Source organism: Citrus clementina, unplaced genomic scaffold (genome assembly GCF_000493195.1).
Source record: "Citrus clementina cultivar Clemenules unplaced genomic scaffold, Citrus_clementina_v1.0 scaffold_6, whole genome shotgun sequence".
Lineage (NCBI taxonomy): Eukaryota > Viridiplantae > Streptophyta > Magnoliopsida > Sapindales > Rutaceae > Citrus > Citrus x clementina.
The window spans coordinates 25,066,538-25,085,366 of NW_006262139.1; the positions used below are offsets into that span (position 1 = coordinate 25,066,538).

The 18,829-nt window shown below is 30.7% G+C and overlaps 1 protein-coding gene across 1 annotated transcript; it reads left to right on the forward strand.

Annotated features, from left to right (window-relative positions):
• The first annotated feature begins 5,489 nt into the window (after positions 1 to 5,489).
• LOC18038984 (NAC domain-containing protein 100) lies at positions 5,490 to 7,406 on the forward strand. Its single transcript, XM_006431138.2, has 3 exons — positions 5,490 to 6,015; positions 6,157 to 6,434; positions 6,577 to 7,406. The coding sequence occupies exons 1-3, from the start codon at positions 5,841 to 5,843 to the stop codon at positions 7,168 to 7,170; spliced, it is 1,047 nt and encodes a 348-aa protein (XP_006431201.1). The 5' UTR covers positions 5,490 to 5,840; the 3' UTR covers positions 7,171 to 7,406.
• The last annotated feature ends 11,423 nt before the right edge of the window (positions 7,407 to 18,829 follow it).

An 18,829-nucleotide genomic window follows, 5' to 3' on the forward strand; every position in this document is an offset into this window, starting at 1 on the left:
ATTCTATGAGGTACCATGTAGGTAGAACCAACATTATTGCATCTCATTAAAAAAAAAAAAATTATTTTTTATGATATATATAGATAGATAGATATATATATTAACCGTGGAACAATTATTTATTTATTATGTGTATCAAACTTTATATTGATAATAATCTTAAAATCAAAATCCCCATTTGATCAATTCATCTATCAAAATAAATAAATTAAAAAGATTACATCACTCATAACGTAGCCCTTCAACTTCATATAGTATTTAAGTACTTTTGATTTTATCCTCAGCCTTGCATATTATCACAGGATGAATATTTTACGTAGCACACCCATGCAACAATTAGGCAGCTCTTACTCGAGTGTTAATAAATAAACCTTGAACTTTTCAACTAGCTAAGCTGATATGCTTACAGAACAGTTAGAGAGAAAAGTGAGCAAATGAGCCAAAGAGATTGTGTATTATTCACAAGAGAGTGTGTACAAGAGAGATTTGAGAGATTGTTTTGAATTATTCATAAGTTTGATTGCTTGTTGCTCTTAAATGAAATCGCAAGTGCTAAGCGCTATTTATAAGGAGACTTGCTTAGTTCTAAAACTTTATAACTCTAGAGAGTTCTCACGGTTTTAAAAGAACTCTCATTTCTACAATATCCTAGAGTAGTCTAGAGTATTATATGTACAAGTTACATGCTACAACACTCAAACATTATTTAGAGATTTTCTATATGTGTACAAATAAAAAATATGGTAGACATGAAACTTTCTAAATCAAACCAAGTTAACATCCCTTGATTTGAGTATTTAGTCTCTTTGACTTGAAATTAGGACAGCCCATGACAATATAATGGAGAATGTTTATCTAACAATCACGATATTATTGCCAGCCAATTTTTTTTTTTTTTTTATATTAATCACGAGGTATCCTGGGGAGGGCCCAACTGTGGGAGGCACCTTTAAGCCCGTACCACAACCCAGACTAGAAGTCCCCGCTCGAACCGGGAGGCACAAGTTCTCCCAACCATAGATATGTTACTCACATTTTATTTAACTAAAAGCACTAATCAAGTCATTTTTATAAGAAATTAGGAAAGGTTAGGATTTTTGGTTGTTAAAAAAAAAAAAAAAAACCAACCAAAATCTACCACCTATTTCATATAAAACTCTAGTTGGTTACAACTCCCACCTTATGTGTTTCCAAATCTTCAACTAGTTAATGTCATGACGTATTCAAAGAATAAAATTATTATAATTTTATTTGAAATTGCCCCCTCACAAAGAGATGTAGAATTATCAAAATATCATTAAAAATCTTATCCTATGCAGCGATTGTATCAAGTGTTTCCGTTGACTTAGACGCTGTAACGCAAATTTAAAATCTGAGGGATGCTTGGTACTTATTCAAAAGAAAAAAACTATATTGGGTTTTATAATTCAAAAAAAGGGCTCATTTAAAAACACTATATAAAAATCAATTTATCATACGATTCAGACCTAGTTTTGAACTGTTATTTTATCATTTTCAAAGAATAATAGTGAAATATACTATTTAATGCCATAATATCTTGAAAAAAAAAATCACTTAATTTCTCGAGTTTCATTACAAAATAATTTTTAATGTAATGATCTTATGCTTAACCAACCTAATCAAGTAGTTATTGTCACGCACATGAATAAAAGTTCAGAAATTTATTGAAAATATATTTTCCTTTTCTCCTCTGTAGTTAGTTAAAATATCTAAAAAGCAATTCACGAAGCATTTTTCCTTATTTGCGTCTGAAAAGTTATCACACTTTGATTAGCAATAGCAAGATATTTTACACTTAGTACCCAGATGTTAATCCACTTGGCCGATCTTGTAGAGCACAATAAGCTGATAATTAGTCTCTAATTATCTTATAATTTAATACATATCAAGATGTGAATAACTGATCTTTTTTTAGTGTAAAATAAAGGGTTTGGTAACCACAACTTGAGATTAACCATGTATAATTAAGCAGAAGCTGCCAAAAATATTTCAAATGCTGCCGTAATTCCGCCGCTTTTTGTAATGTCTTTGCATGATCACATCATATTTATCTAAAACATTTTTTTTTTGGGTTAAAACAAAAATTGAAATGTTTATTGGTCCATTAATATGTTGCCACGTCACCATCAATAGTTCATAAGAATTTTAGACCAACAGGATCATGACACCTCATCAGTCAATGCCACATCATCGGTTAATGCTACGTCATCAATCCGTCTATGTGAACAGTAACATAGACAGTACCGTACATGTGAACAGTGTCATTTTTCCTTTTATGCTCCTCCTACGGTTTTCGACCGTCCTGAGTTCAAAAGTGATGTCCGTTTTGCTGTCTGATCTCTCGTTTATTGTGAAATGACTATGATGCCCCTAAAATATACAAAATACTTAATTAAAATAAAACACACATAATTAAATTACAAGCACCTTAAATACATAAAAGTAAGGGTTGTTAGTAAGACTTGAAATGTAAAATGACGATTTTTTCTTTTATAAATATACATTTTCTAACGCTCAACATTTATGGCCTCATCATGAATTTGATTGGTGTCAGAACATTATTTATTTGTAATAACTTTTTACTTTATGTGTTGCTTCTTATCGACAAATAATAAGGTCTTTCTACTTTTTAAATTGTGACAATCTATATATACATATATCTACAATTTAACAAAAATTTTATGTTTAAATACATATATATTTTATAGCGCAAATCAAAATTTTATTGGGCGTTCTTAATTTCCCAAAAAGCACTCTTTCTATAACAGAATTTTATGGTATTGTGTGATCATACCCACATCAATCGAAAGTGACAATATAAAATATAACTTAAAAGGTAAGACCGATGGTTTAATTATTTAGTAAGAGACACAATTCAGATTTAATGTTTGATACGATCACATAATATTATTTAATTATTCCACACGTTTAACACCATTCATCAATTTATTCATGTAATTTTGAATATCATCCTTATTGATGTGGTACTGTTACCAATTGGGTTAAATCATGAGTAAATTTGTTGCGCTTTAACGGCATTAAATTAAGTTTAACAAAGTAATAATTGTTTCTAGATAATCACACCCAATGCATCATTATTTTGAAGCAAGTGCCAATTAATTAATTCAAACAATTAAGCTTGACCATAATCTAATTGATAGTAACTTTGTAATGATAATTGGGTAGCCTAACTCTATTAAACTGGTTGCACGCCTTTCGCGCGCTTTTCAACAAATAAAATCCCACCACGTGTATTGCTCCTGTCATGGCATCATGTCGGAACAGAGGAAGCAGGGCCCACAAGCGCCATCGCAGCGCTTGGGTTTACATTTGTCAACACATCAAAAAGCGAAGTTCGGTACTACTTTTGATCCCATCCAGTTGGAACCCTCCACGTGGAGGAGTTTGGCTGCCTCACCGTCGGCAAAGGCGGCACTGTCTATTTCATTTTTCTAGGATCTTACGTGGCGGATATCAACGTTGACTGCGTGATCTAATCTCAGCCGTCGGATCAAGAAGGTTGCCTAGACGGTTGAAATTCCTCAAAATAGTCGATCATCGCCACGCGTCTTTGGTGAATATTGAATTATTTTCCTGAAAAGGAAATAAGTCATTTTGGCATTTAAGTAATTAAGAAACATTCAATTATTAACAAACTACATCAACAAGACAACAACAACTACAACTGACCCAATTACAATCTTCTCCCTCACCTTCACATAAAATCATTTCTGTATCTATTTAATTAAACTAAAAGTCTCAATTTAATTTATATTTAAAAACGTACAAACGTCCACAATGAAAGTTGTATACTAATATAATTTAAATTATTTTTATAATCATGTTACTATTATTATTGTTTGTACTAAAATAAAGTTTACAAAAGCAGGAAAAATTAGTTATTGTTCGAGGATAATGATAATTACATGGGTGAGATGTTCACTAATAATAGTTAGGTAATGAGTAATAGTCACTTATTAAATTAAAAAAGAAAAAAAAATTCTTTCTGGAAATATGTAATCTAAAGAAAAATCGAATTATGAGCACGGAGGATGTAATTACACTTCAAAGAAAAGTATATTTATTTATTTTTTTTCTCAAATAAGTTATTGATATACTGGTGTTATTGCTAAAGGCTTATTTTCCAATATTTTCATCCCAAAAAAAAAAAAAAAAAAGGTTTTACTCTCTATTTTCTCTTATGACAAATATGGTACCTTTTTTTTTTTTTTGTTCTCTCTAAAATTTTTCACAAAAAAATTAAATTGGATGACAATGTGTTTAATGATGTTAAAAAAAATTCAAATTATTTTTCTTATTTATCATTATATGCGTTTCAATCCATTATTGGATGCAACCTACTTTTATTTTTTAAAAAAAAAAACTGCATTATCTTATTTAAAAGTTAGGGTAAAAAAAATGGGAGAGGTGTGAGTATTTGTTATAGCATAAAGCATTGATGACGTAGTCCATTGAAGATTTTTCTTTGTATTGACAAGTTTGGTCGGTTTCCTCCATATAGAGAGAGATTTTTGCATGGATAAGCTTTAGTTTCAACAGAAACCAAATCAGGAAAAGCAAAAGTAATGGCAAGTTTATTTTATTTTTTGAGTGCAAGTACACAAATTCTTCATAGAAAAATTAATTTTAAAAGGAAATTAGAATGAGGAAAAATGAAGAAGAAAAATATGGTCACTTGATTGAGGGTGGGATTGTGATAAAATGGCTATCATCTGATCGAAAATATGCTTTGCTCAATTGGGTAATAAAGAATCAACATTTCCAAATGCTTGTTTTATAACGGATAGAGCTATTTAAAATTGTGCTAATGGACATGCATGTTCATGTTGTTATTGCCAGAATGAACACAAACCTAATTTCTTTTAATATGAACAAAAAAAAAAAAAATTGTAAGCATGCTTGATGCAAGATTCATTATGAGCCTCATAATCAATAACACAAAATAGAAAAGATAATTTCATTTTTTCAGATTTGTCATATTTGTCCTCTTGTCTAAGAAACTTGCTTCTTCTTATGGAGCTCATCAATGATATTTTTCTTAAAATATAATTATTTTAAGGGTGCATTAAAAAAAAAAGCTCATTAAAATAGTGTAAAAAAATACGGTGAAATGCATCATGAATCTATTAGAAACATTATTTGGGGAGTGTGTGTGGGCAATGTGGTCATATCGACTTATAAAATGTGATATAATTCCTAATAATTATTTTTATTTATATAATGCATGGGGTGTGGCTCATGTGACTTTTACAATCTTTCCAGCACCAAAACCCCTCAGGAAAAAAAATAAAATTATAATAAATTAATTTCCTAATTTCACCTCCCCAATGGACAAATCAAATATTGCTTCTTGCACTGTGACTACATATATAATAACTTTGGTAAATAGATAACAACTAACAACGATACTTTGAATCTGCCTAATTTTGTTATTCATTTTTTTCTTTATCACAACTAGCGTTCACAAAAGATCTTCATTACACTAACCAAAGAAAAAAGAAAAAGATCAAGTGGTTATCAAATTTACAAGCAGGTAGCAGAAAATGAATTGTTCCTGGTCAAATTGAATGAGAAAATAAAAAATTACTACACAAAAAGATAAAATAAAGAAAGATGAAAGCTCGAAAATACCCACAAAGTTGCCTTACAATCCACGCTTCTCCAAGAAATAAACACTATTTAATTAGTTATACTCTTCACAAAACTTCCCTTTTCTCTTAAAGCCTCATTATAAACAAGCTTTTCACTTCACAACTATTCTTCAGTTAAGCACTAGTCATTCTTAGCTTCTTGCAGGAATGGAGAAATATGACGATCAAGAACAGATTGAATTGCCTCCAGGATTTCGGTTCCATCCCACGGATGAAGAGCTTATAACTCATTACTTAACACCAAAGGTTTTTGATGGTTGTTTTTCAGCTAGAGCTATCGGTGAAGTTGATTTGAACAAGTGTGAGCCCTGGGATTTGCCTCGTAAGTAGCCTTTTATTATTGTTATTCTTCTTTTTTTTTTGGTTCTTTTTTATGGAATTTATTCTAACTTTTTCTTCTTTCTTTTTCTTCTTTCTTTTTCTTCTTTCTTTTTTTTTTGGTGTTCGTGTTTTTGCTATAAAGGGAGAGCTAAAATGGGTGAAAAGGAATGGTATTTTTTTTGTGTTAGGGACAGAAAGTACCCAACTGGATTGAGAACAAATAGAGCTACTGAAGCAGGATACTGGAAAGCCACAGGCAAAGATAAGGAGATTTACAAAGCAAAAGCACTTGTGGGGATGAAGAAAACTTTGGTTTTTTACAAAGGAAGAGCCCCGAAAGGTCAAAAAACCAACTGGGTCATGCATGAATATCGTTTAGAAGGCAAATATTCTGCCTACGATCACCCCAAAACAGCCAAAGTATGTGCCCTTCCTCTGTTTTGCCCCTGTTTCCCTCTGTGTTTACTCTGTTTCTGCTCTGTTTTCTTTGCTTTCACCGTGTCTTTTACAATGTTTTTGATGATTTTCTCTATTTTTTATTATTATTTTTTTTTGGTAGCAGAATGAGTGGGTGATTTGTAGGGTGTTTCAAAAGAGTGGTGGAGGAAAGAAAACACATATTCAAGGGATGGTGAAATTAGGCTCATTCGGGAACGGCATGGGCTCTTCTGCGTTGCCTCCATTGATGGATTCATCTCCTTACAATAGTGAAACGAGAACCACCATTAATGAAACCTTTCACGTGACCTGCTTCTCCGATGCCCTGGAGGACCAGAAAGCTCAGGAAGACATGATCGATAGCTTTAACAACTCTCTTTTAGCTTCTTCATCTTCCTCAAACCCTCACTCCGAAATCTCCCCTGCCTCAATTTTCTTGTCCAAATCCTCTTTTTCAAACTCACTCTACGCCGATCAAATTCTCCCACGTATTGCAAATATGCAATACCCAGATTCTTTTTTGATGCAAGACCAATCCATTTTGAAGATGTTGCTGGAGAATCATGGACCCAACATGAAGAAAAATTCAAAAGCAGAGTTCTCACAGGATGATTCAGTTGTGTCAAATCATGAATTCATTCAAGGGTCATTTGATGATCAAGAGGACCCGTCAAGTTCTGCTGGCCCAGTAGCCCTTGATTGTCTTTGGAATTATTGAAATGTGATATAGAATCTTAGTAATTATTATTGTTGTTGCAAAGTTGTGGGGAGTGTGTATAAATTATCTACATTCGAATAATAGGTAGTAAAATGAAGAGCTTGTATCAATATTTCTGCTTTGCTAGCCTTGTGGATTGTAGATATTTTCTCGCTTTTCGGTTCATTGGGGCTCAAATTGTAAGCATAGAATTTGTCATTTAATGACTAGAGATATGTTATTGACTATACATAATATCAACATGTTTAGTTATACGTTTTCAAGTTCTTTACAGTTTACATTACTGACTTTTCTTCATATATCTAGCGGGATATGTGATTTGAGCCAAGTCCTATTATGGCGGTATCTGAATGAAATATACTCCCATTCAAAAAAAAGAAAAAGAAAAAAGAAATGTTCAATGGTTGAGGCTCGGATTCCAGATCTCATGAAAGAAAACTGTGGATCTAACTATTCGGCTAACGGGGTCGTGAATGTTCTTTTTCAAGTTTGCCATTCGTTTTTTGGTAGATTAGTTACCAATTACTGCCATTATATATATATCTCTCTCTCTCTCAGTCTAGTCAAAGTTTCATCATGTCGTATGTTAGGCCACCTACCAAGAGTTTAAATTCAGTTCCGATTAAAGAATAGGTGACAAGATGCACGAGTGCATTGAAAATCATTTAAAACAAAGTACAATCCTGTGATCTTTTACTTTGTTCGAGTTCTTAGCCAACTATATAGCTTAGCTTGTTGTATCACATGGAGATAGATAGAAACTTATTGTGTTTTGATTGCAACACTATTTTAGATCCTTTGACTTTATATGAATGTATAAGATCTCAAGCGAAGGAATTTGAAATGTTCCATGGTAAAATATCTTAAAATACTTTTCAGTATTGGATTCGTTGAAAGAAAGTTAAAAATTTAAATAATATTGATGCATCTAAAAAAATAAAGATGTCACTTCTTTATTTTATCGAGTATTTTTAAGACACACGTTGAATAAGATTTTTTTTTTACAATTAAGTACGGTAAAATTAATGTCAATTCATCGATAATTGCACAAGTTTATTTATTTACATGATCTTTATTTTTAAATTTATTACTATTGAAAGAAAAATTAACTATGATATTTTAATGTTTTAAGTAGTTTTTTCACACGTAAAGATCTCTCGTAAGAATCTGATGAGAATATTCACACTAATTTATGGAGATCCATTTACTATTCTTTCTCATTTTCTCAACAAGATTAGAGCATCACCCACTGCCCAAGCCTTACACGAAATGAAACATTCTATATATTGAAAACGTTATTGTTTCCAATTAGATCAGTCGGAGCTATCCTTTGTATTTTAGTGCTTGAAAGGCCACGAAATCCAATTTTAGTTTTGATATTGGAACTCTGCTTCACATAGCAATGACCTTATACAAACAGGTGTGCATTTTGTTCGTTATTGTTTCATTATTTAGTTGGTTGTGCCATGTAGTTTCTTTTTCTCTGCCATAAATGAGCTGCAGACATAAGAATAATTGATATTTTGTCGACTCAAGATAGCATTATAACGTAAAAGCATTTTCTAATCTTTGCTATAAATCACATCGGACATTTTGTCCCAATCAACACAAAATCCAAATAAAATAAGGAATTTTATGATATTACAAAGGATATGAAACAATTCTTTTTAGATATATTTCAAACACCATATGTGTGTGATTAGAGTGTGTATCTTTTTTTTTTTCACGTATTTTAGAATAATGGATCTCTTATTAAAAAATCATATATTTAATATTATATTGTAATAACATATACAAAATCATCAAATCAACGTAAAATGAATTTAATCTTTACTACTGAATTACATTATATATTTTCATTATTACGGTCTCAAATTTGAATTAATGGATTAGATAATGAACATTTTCAAAGTGTTCATTTTAAAAATTATAATACAAGCTTACCCATACAATTCAATTCTAAAGGGGAAAAAAAAATCGAAATTTTCGAAAGTTACCAAAAAAATAACTTTTTCAAAAAAAGAAAAAAAAAAAAAGGGAAATGCTGTAGGACAAGAGAGTTAGGCAACCAAGTGGAGCCCACTCCATTTCCCCGCGTCGTTGGTTTGCTATTAGACACGGTGTTAACGTCACCACATGATGGGCATTCAGACCGTTCGTTGGGAACTGCCACGCCATCTTTGCATTCTACTGGCCACCAGTAAACGTTAGCCACGTGGTAATAACAGAAACACGAGTGTCACCCATTATTATTATTATTGTTTATTATCATACTTTTCGCGAGAAAAGGCCCCCAATAATGAGATTCATGCGCAGCCTTCCAAGTTTCATCAATCTCTACTAGTGGGGTCACAATTTTGCGTCTGTTTATTATTTTATTATTTTTTTTGATAAGGCTTATGTCTATTATTCATTCCATCTCAAAGTTTCTATCATTTTCCATTTTTTTTTAATTTAGCTCCCAAGTATGTGTATATATATATATATATATATATATATATATATATATAGAGAGAGAGAGAGAGAGAGAGAGAGAGAGAGACCACGTGAGCATAGAAAATGAATGGTGATCACAACTGACCAAAAAAATCTAATTAAAATAATCTGATGTGATGAATTAATTGTCTTGATTTATTATTCTTAATCTAATAGTAAAAGTAAAAAAATAAAAATAAAAATAAAAATAATATGTATATCATCCTTTTCAATTAACAAAATCAGTCGGCCAAAGAACTTTCATCAATCATTTTCGCATGAAAATCAACCAATGGAACCAAACATGATATATTCAAACACGCGTGTGATGTGATGAAAGAATCTCAATATTTGAAGCATTATTCAAAACCAACTCTCTCTCTCTCTCTGCTTTTTTTTTTTGTTTTTTTCTTTTCAACTAAGAATTTTTTTAGCAATCGAAAATTTTGTGATGCAATTATTATGCGAACATGGGTTTATTTATATGCATTAGAATTTCGCTTGGTAAGTTGTTGAAGCAAAGGCAATGGACCAGAAGTCAACATTAAACATAAACCGAAAACTGCCATAAAATGCAAAGACCTTATCATCTTCTCTAATTCCTATTAGGTTTTAATAACAAATGATAAATAACATAATCATAAAATGTGTGGTAAAATTTATATAAAAAAAAAGTTTCTAAAAAAATTGATTTTAATGAAGTAGATGAAGTTGGATAAGGGATGTTGGTGGGTCTTATCCTTGCTTTCTTTTCATGTACCAATTTAAAACAAAAGTACTTTTGTATTTTAGTATGAATGAAAGTTACTTTTGCATGGAAATTGGAAAAAAGAAGAAGCAACACGTTTCGAGACTCGCTTCTCGATCGACAAAATAATTTGTGAGAAATTGTACTTTTAGTTCTATTTTTGCATGCTGTGGAAACAACCTCTGTTAAAGCTTTTGTCTTCTCGAGTGGTTTTTCATGCAAAATGCACTGTATCTATATCTTTCTCCTTCGTGTGAGAGGTGGCAACTCCAAGATTGATGATGATGAGGCCCCCCGTTTCTTTATCTTATTCGTAACGATCAAGGTTGGAGGAATGCTAGTCACACACCCTCAGCACACTTTCAACGCTGAACGCACAAAAAATTTGTCGTTTTAAAACTTCAGAACGTGAGCCAAATTTGTCGGCAAGTTTTTTCTGGATTCAAGGTTGAAGGTGTGTGACTAGCCTTAAGAGTTTATATATTTAGCATCACTCTTTGTATAAATATACTATAATTGTTTATCTTTACTTAATATTCTAAAGCAACAAAATAAAAGCTAAAATGCTATCATAGTAATGAAATTAAATTAGAATGAAAATATTTTCCAAACTTATCAAAAGCTAAAATGCTATCATAGTAATGAAATTAAATTAGAATGAAAATATTTTCCAAACTTATCAAATCTGACGACTGCTAACTCATTGTGATGCATGCATGGACCCAATCTTGCTTTCACAAACTCATTTGGCTCTTTGTGTTATATGGGAAAAGTTGAAAGAAAATGTGACCAGACACAAACATAATCTCTTTTGTTTTTGCTTGACGTTGCAATGAGATTGGCAATATTATAACATTAGCTGTCTTCATGTTAATGGTTGAAATTCCAAGATCTCTCACTTTCAATGTATAAATCTATGCAGAGTGACAACGAAATTAAACCAACGGGAAAGAAGGCATAATCAACACAAAAATAACCAAAAACCATGAAAACTTAAAACCCATGGCAGGTGGAAAAAAAAAAAAAAAAAATCTTTAGACGGGTACCAGTTACTTGGACTAACATTTTGAGTGCTATACCAAAAATGTAAGGTTTGAATCTTATGATATCAGATTTTCTTATCAATATGCAATTTTTAGATGCATTGTTGAAACAAGGCAAAAAACATTCTTTTCGGCTTAGGAAAAAAATTATAATACCATTAAATTGATATCTGCGATAAAAAAATCTGCCGACAATTTTTTAGGCCTAATTAAGTTCAAATACTTGAAAGAATTCTTCTCTATATAGTTAAGGATTCGAGCGCCTTCCCACTAATTGGGTAATTCCTAAAATAAGAAAGACAAAGGGTTGAAGGAATGCGATATTTTTAACCTTGGTTATTCTGTTAGCCCTTGATAGAATTTAAAACAAAAGTGGGCATGCTTAGCCAGCTTTTTCTGACTTCAAGCAGAATAGGCCCAATTTGTGCATGCAATGCTTCCAGATTATCATTGACGAGCTTCTCCAAAAAAACAAAAATCATTGAAGAGTTTATGGGCTTTGAGCCTCATGATTTCAACAATCAAGACTCAAGAGGCAACCAACTAAACTCTGAAAGCTCAAAATCACCCACTTTCCATTGTATGTATTGTGAAAGACAATCGCACAATTCATGTTTAGTGATTAATTTGTTTGTGGGACATAATAATGTGGAAATTTCAAATGATTGTTCAGTCCAACTACCTATAGATTGACGTTGTAGTGATTACTACTTAATCATAAACGATTGATTATCAATCTTGGCATCAATTTATGACTAATGATAAGGAGACTTCTTTGAAATGACTCGCTAATTGGCACTGTACAACAAAGAGAATTCTTAATATCAACATCAATTTCAAAAATTATGAGCTATATAATTTCATATTCTCAACTTTTCTAAGTTTATGAGCAGATCTGGTAGAGTTTAGAGTTGTCAATTGGGATGTCATATATAATTAGATTGATGTTGGCATTATCATGACAATGAGGGAGTTATATCGAAATGTTTGTTGAAAAAAATTCTGAATTGGGATTGTGATTGATGATTGACTAGGAAAAACGTTACCTCATGATTTCCTCATATTTTCGTGAGAATATGATTTGAACCATTTAGTGGTTGTTTTCACCAGATCCATATTAAATCGAACTTAAACAAGTAAATTTATATTTGAGGGGAAATTAAGCTAAGTTTGGATTCATGTGTATTTTTTCTACTTTTAAAGGTAGGTTATATAGCTAAGGTGATATGGGATTGTGAATTGAGGTGTTTTGAGTTTGAAATAATATGGAAAGCTCCATGGAGGTCGAATGAGTTAATTTAAAAAGCTGACTTAGAGAGCTTAAGAGAGCTCAAGGAATAGCTTTGATGAACTTAAGGATAGCTCTAAAGGGCTTATTCGGGGAACCCAGTAGAGCTCGTGGTATAAGTTAGGTGACCTCATATATGAAATATGATCTAAGCATTAGAATTATCCTAATAAGCATAAAAGTAAAGAATGCACAATATTTTACGTGGTTCGATCTTTTGGCCTGCATTCACGGGAGTAATCATCTCCAATCCATTATGTGTGTGAAGTATTACAAGATTTTCATTACAATATGAACAAACCCTTAATAAAGGTTGGTGATAATAAATAATAACATGAGGAAGAATATGAATTCGTGAAGAGTTCTCTAAGTGAAGAACGAGGAGATTATTATTATTATTATTATTTTAAAGATAAGATGGTCAAGATCTTTTATGGAGATATGAAAATGGAGGAAGAAATCGTAGAAACGGAGGAAGAATAAGATGAAGCAACCTCTCCAGAAATAAGATCTAGAAAAAAGCCCATTTGTCTCGTGTCATGAACTGAATTCATAAGATATGTGCTCTAAGGACATTTTTATCTTTTCTATCACATGTAAATTTTTTATCAGTGCTGTCTTCCTCCAGTGGGGCTATTTTCATATTTTTCTTTATTAAATTGATATTGACCTACAAGCTTAATGAGTAAGCAATTCCTCTATCCCTCATGTGCTTCTTACTTTTTGCTCCCTGGCAGACCTTGGAGTAGTGGCCCTACTGCTTCTCAAAAGACAGTTGGGGATTACTGATGCGTCTTTTCCACGTTGCTATGCTCAACTAATTATTCTGATATTGATCCCTTACTTTAAATCCGTAGTGGCTTTAAGTATATGCGAATAGGACGGTCGTCTAAGGCTCTATATTTTGGGAAGATCTTTTTTTTTTTTTAGTATTTCCTTAATAGTTCTCTAATTAATAAGTTTTTTTTTTTAAAATTACGTATTTTAAGAAAGCTTATCTATATTTTTCAACCTTAATGTTAAAGAGATATGATTAATAATATTATCTAACCATTAATTAATTCATTATTAGTCTTTAAAAAAAATTAAATTCGTTACCTTTTGAGTTTTCCAAGAAATTCTAATTATTTAATGTTAAAATTTTTGACTTTTAGTATTCCTTTTAATTTCTATTAAAAACCTTATAATCTCAAAAATTAATAGATGAAACAATTTATTGATGTCTTATTTGCGAATAAAATTCTTACATCCGTTGGTTCATTTAAAAAAGAAAAAAATTAGTTTCTTGAAACATAAAGTCCATATCTATTATCTGATCACTAATTCATCTTTTCGACTTTCTATGTCCTACAAATGCAAATATTTTATTTAAAAATAATATTATATATAAAAAAATAAAAATCTTTTTAATTATTGTAGAAATTCAATAACTAAATATAAAATAAATTTTAAAATACTTTCTATTTATTTGAATATTAAAATTACAGAATAAAAAGAGTCATCCTAAAAAAATTGGCATAAAGCTCAAAAAATACTAAAGTCGGCCTGCTTTGAACCTAATGGACAAAGATATTTATTCTTTTTCTGATGGCCTGTAGCCCACATATCTGAGGGCTCCAATTGTCATTTTTGAAATCTACTTTTGTCTTTTAAATTGGACAGATTTACTGGAGCTGTCCCCTCTCTCAGAGATTACCCTAACTTGTTTTTCAACTATGCTTCCTTTACTTAAAATTGCTGACTTTTCTTCTCTTCATTTTCTACTACCACATTTCACTTGCTTATTGGTCCAAATCAATGTCCCAAATTTACTCCCAAACACCTCATAATTTACTCTGATAATTACTTAACATAATCTTAATATGAGCTATACAAAGATTAAAAGAGGTTCCAATTTTAATCTCAACTTAGCCTCAGTTTCAGATGTAAACTTGACCTTTAATTAAAGGTTTTAATGAGGAGATTTGCTGTATCTTCTGGCTCAGTTATGAAAGGCAATACATCTCTTAATCTTGATTAATTATTTCGTCAAGCTTCATAAAAAAAATTGCTAATTAAAGGTAAGCATATTTAAATATATGGATCTTCTTTCACACCCTCCCTCCCGCGCCACCTCCCACTCTTTTTTTTTTTTTCAAATAAAAATTGGGCAACTGCGCATTTGAAATTTTGAATATGATCCAATTATTGGCAGCTGACAACCACCGTGCAATAATAATGTAATTAATTTATTGCCTGCTAATTATGAATTATGAATTTCTTTAATTATTAATTACTCCAATTTCGGTTATTTAGTGACCTGAGTGACTAATTCATTTGGTATAACTTTTCATATATAACTTATTCAACTAGAGTTTTTATTAGTAAAATTTTTATAAGTAAAGATTTTACCAAAAAACTTTAGTTGTTTAGTTGTCAAAAAGAGTTTTTATGAAAAAATTTAAAATTAATTCAATTAGTAAGTTTTTCTTTTTCAAAGTTATGTTATTAAAGGAGTAAAATAAGATTGTGAAATAAGTGAAAATTTAACATTTTGAAATGGTTTTGCAACATCTACTCTAAAAAGTTCAAAATTTGAGCTATTAATAGAGGTAAAATAACATATTTAATATTTAAAAGCTCTACCCGAAAGACAATCAAATAACGTAAAAATTGTTAAAAGAGCTTTTAAGATAAAGAAGTAATTCTGACCATTAGACAAGTCATACTAAATATGTAATAATATGGATCTAATATACTAATTATTAAATTTTTGTAGAATTTTTTGTGTCACGTCATTCACTAAAATTATTTTATTTGAATTTTATATTCCGAATTCTTTTAAATGCTCCTAATATTGGTCTTTTTTTTAGTTTTTCAGGTCAAAACGTTTCCCCAACGGTTAAAGATATTAGATTCAAGGTATCAAGGCTAAAGTTTTTTTTTTTTTTTTCTATATCCAAATTTCTTCTCCATTTTCTAGACTTGTGTGATCTTAAAATCATATTATTCACATTTGATATGAGAGAGCTTATTAAAAATTGACTTGACTGCTATCTCAATCTCTTTAAATTGCATGATTTTAAAATCAATCATTCACATTTTACATCATAGAGCTTGTTACTTGTCTTTATAACTCTCGTTACGGTTTCAATTCCCCTTTCTTATGCTTCTATTCAAGGGCAAATTGAAAACTCACGTGATCGAATGAAAATTAGACAAGTGTAATGGAAATCATTTAATACACAATTAAGACAATATTGGACCATACACAAAGCTAAAGCTGTCATTGAGCGAAGAAGAATTTAAGATTGGTGTCCCCATTGACGTTCTTTTCATTGGACCAGCCGATACAAATTTCAGATCCCGTTTGGCTTTGCTTAATGCTTTGCTACTCACCACACATGGTACACACCCCCACACACATACACGAATAATAATAAGAAATAAATAACATTGAATTTATCATTTTTGGCTTCTTTATTTTTTTCCCTCGTTATGGGACCCTTCTCTCCTTGTCTTTTCATGCTACAATCCTACAAATCAATGGAAGATTGAAGACCACCTTCAAAAAAAAAAAAAAAAAAGCTTAGAGCCCACATCAATAAATTGCTCGTACGTATTTGTGCTTATCTTGGTGACCGAAGTATCCCCTACCACTTGCTAATTCATTCCATTGAAGGAAGTCCTTCATTGGAAGTTACAGGGTTATAAATAGGTCACAATCATCACCATCAATTGTCAACTTTTCTTGGCGGGCAGGTTAAGTTCAAATTAACCTTTGTTTTAAATGATGAACCCCACATTCCTGATTATTTGGGATAATGGGTTAGAGAGTTAAAAGCAGGTTTTGTAGATACAGCTTGTTTGAGTGATAAAATTTTTTTGGGTGTTCTTGAAGTACTGTTCTTTTTCAAATTCACTTCTTGTCATATAAATATTTTAATTAATCATCATAATATGCATTCACATACAGTAAATAGTAAATGAATAAGAAATAATGTTTCTGAAACATTAAAGACTTTCTCTTAATAAAGATATTTTAGCATTGGAAAGAGAATTTTTTTGATAAATTTTATGTGAAAATAATTGACATGACTTCCCAAGGAATGATCTATATATTTATAATCTATATAAGGTAAACTTAATAAATGAGAGAAACTTTATTAAATTATGAAAATGAAACACAGTTAAATTGGGAGAGATAATAAGCCTTATCTCTCATCAAATGCATAAAGTTAAGACAAAATAAAATCTTAAATATAATATAAATATAGTATGAAAGCAGGACCTATGCTGGTGAAAAAAAAAATTTAGAAAGCCATTTGCATCCCGAGAAAGAAGATCGATGATCTCCAAAGGAGGGGAATCCCGCCAAGTCAAGTGAGTACATAAAAGAGCCCAAATTTACTAGGATATCAGTTACAGCATATTTTATATATAATTTTTTTTATTGGAACTAAATATCATTAATACTTTTTTAATGTGAAAAACGTTTTATATTCAAAAGTTTATACTAGGTAGATATTAAATATAATTGGACTGTGTAATATAGGGAAAATACTTGTTTAATGCTTATATTTTAAAAAATACCTCAAAACACCTTGACACACACACACACAATTATACTCTGTAACATAGGGTAATACCCTTGTGACAATATTCTTGGAGATATTAATGAAAAAAAGTTAATTTATCAAATAATATTAAAAGTAGAAAAAATAAGAAGGAATGAAAATGTTAATGTTATTATTTTACTTTTAAGATAATTTGGTATATTAATTTTTTTTATAAATAATTATTAGTGAGATTATTGTAATGATATAAAACATTGTTTTAGATTGGTTGATGTTAATTTATTTATAAATAATCATTAATAAAATTGTTGCAAAGTACAAAAAATACTAGTTCTTTTAAACTAATATCTATTTGTTAATTTTCTATTAAATAATTATTGGTCAAGAACATTATTGCAATAAAAAAAAGTAAGGGTAAAAATATAATATATTTAATAATAGGATGTCTTGGGATACTTTTTTAAAATATAAAAAATAAACGGTCACTTAAATCATAACATAAAAATTAAACAAGTATTTACTCCTGAAACATGTCATCCAATCATTTGCTCGAATTCGGACCCATACCTATTGGGACATTAATTAAAAACAATATTTATGAAAGAATTATGAAGGCAGTTAAGCCCTTATTTGCATGCATTGGCAAATATATGAAAAAAAAAAAAGCTTTAGTCGTCAGCAATTTAAGCTTTAAAAGTATATGAAACAGTCTTAGCTTGTTGATGTAATATCGGTTCCTTCATTGCTTGTATGATTGGGAAATTTTTAAATTCACTCCACTATCATTTGCAGAACGCGCTGATCTTTCTTGAAGACTCTGTAAATTTGTTCCAGTAATTTAATTACACCATACAAATACTAGCCACTTGAATATGTCAACTTGACTTCAGACACTAGAGTCCTCCTTTGCAAACACACTTTATAAAATTGCCTTCACAAGTTATAAATTTAGATATGATTCTAAACAAAGGTGCTACCAAATAGAGTTGTATATAAATCTAATTAAATAAGCGATTTATTGTGCGTGGACGCACATCTCTAATGAACCTTTGTACATAAATAATTTAAATTTTTAGATCAAACAATTGTCTGAGGGAAAATTTTCCGCCAGCCCTTGAGCCATGTTTGTGGAGAAAAAGCATTTTGAGCGTAATCAGAAAATATTTTCTAAAAACTCCGGTTTGTGAAATAGTTTAATAGATTTGAAAAATGCCTTTTTGGTTTTAAAAAGCTTTCCCAGAACAATCCTTTTATCTTTTCTTTGGTATCACAGATGTACGTGCCATCGACATGCCATGAATGGCTTTACACTGAATGATATCTGGCATCTGTGCAATACTAGAAGTAATGCAAATTTGCAAATTCACATGCTTTTGCCTAGCTAGCTACAAATATTTGAAGAGACGATTCATCATTGTAAATTTACTCATATCTTGCATGCAATAAATTGCCTTCGTGGGGCTGTTTCTACTGAAAAATTACAGCAATTTACAAGGCACCGTACAGTCTGTGAATATGGTGGCTATTGGCTGAGCTGCTCCATATATAT

Coding starts and splice junctions, on each gene's coding strand:
- LOC18038984 (XM_006431138.2), top strand. CDS start 5,841: ATGGAGAAATATGACGATCAAGAACAGATTGAATTGCCTCCAGGATTT. Junction 6,016..6,156: donor TGAGCCCTGGGATTTGCCTC/GTAAGTAGCCTT, acceptor TTTGCTATAAAG/GGAGAGCTAAAATGGGTGAA. Junction 6,435..6,576: donor ATCACCCCAAAACAGCCAAA/GTATGTGCCCTT, acceptor TTTTGGTAGCAG/AATGAGTGGGTGATTTGTAG.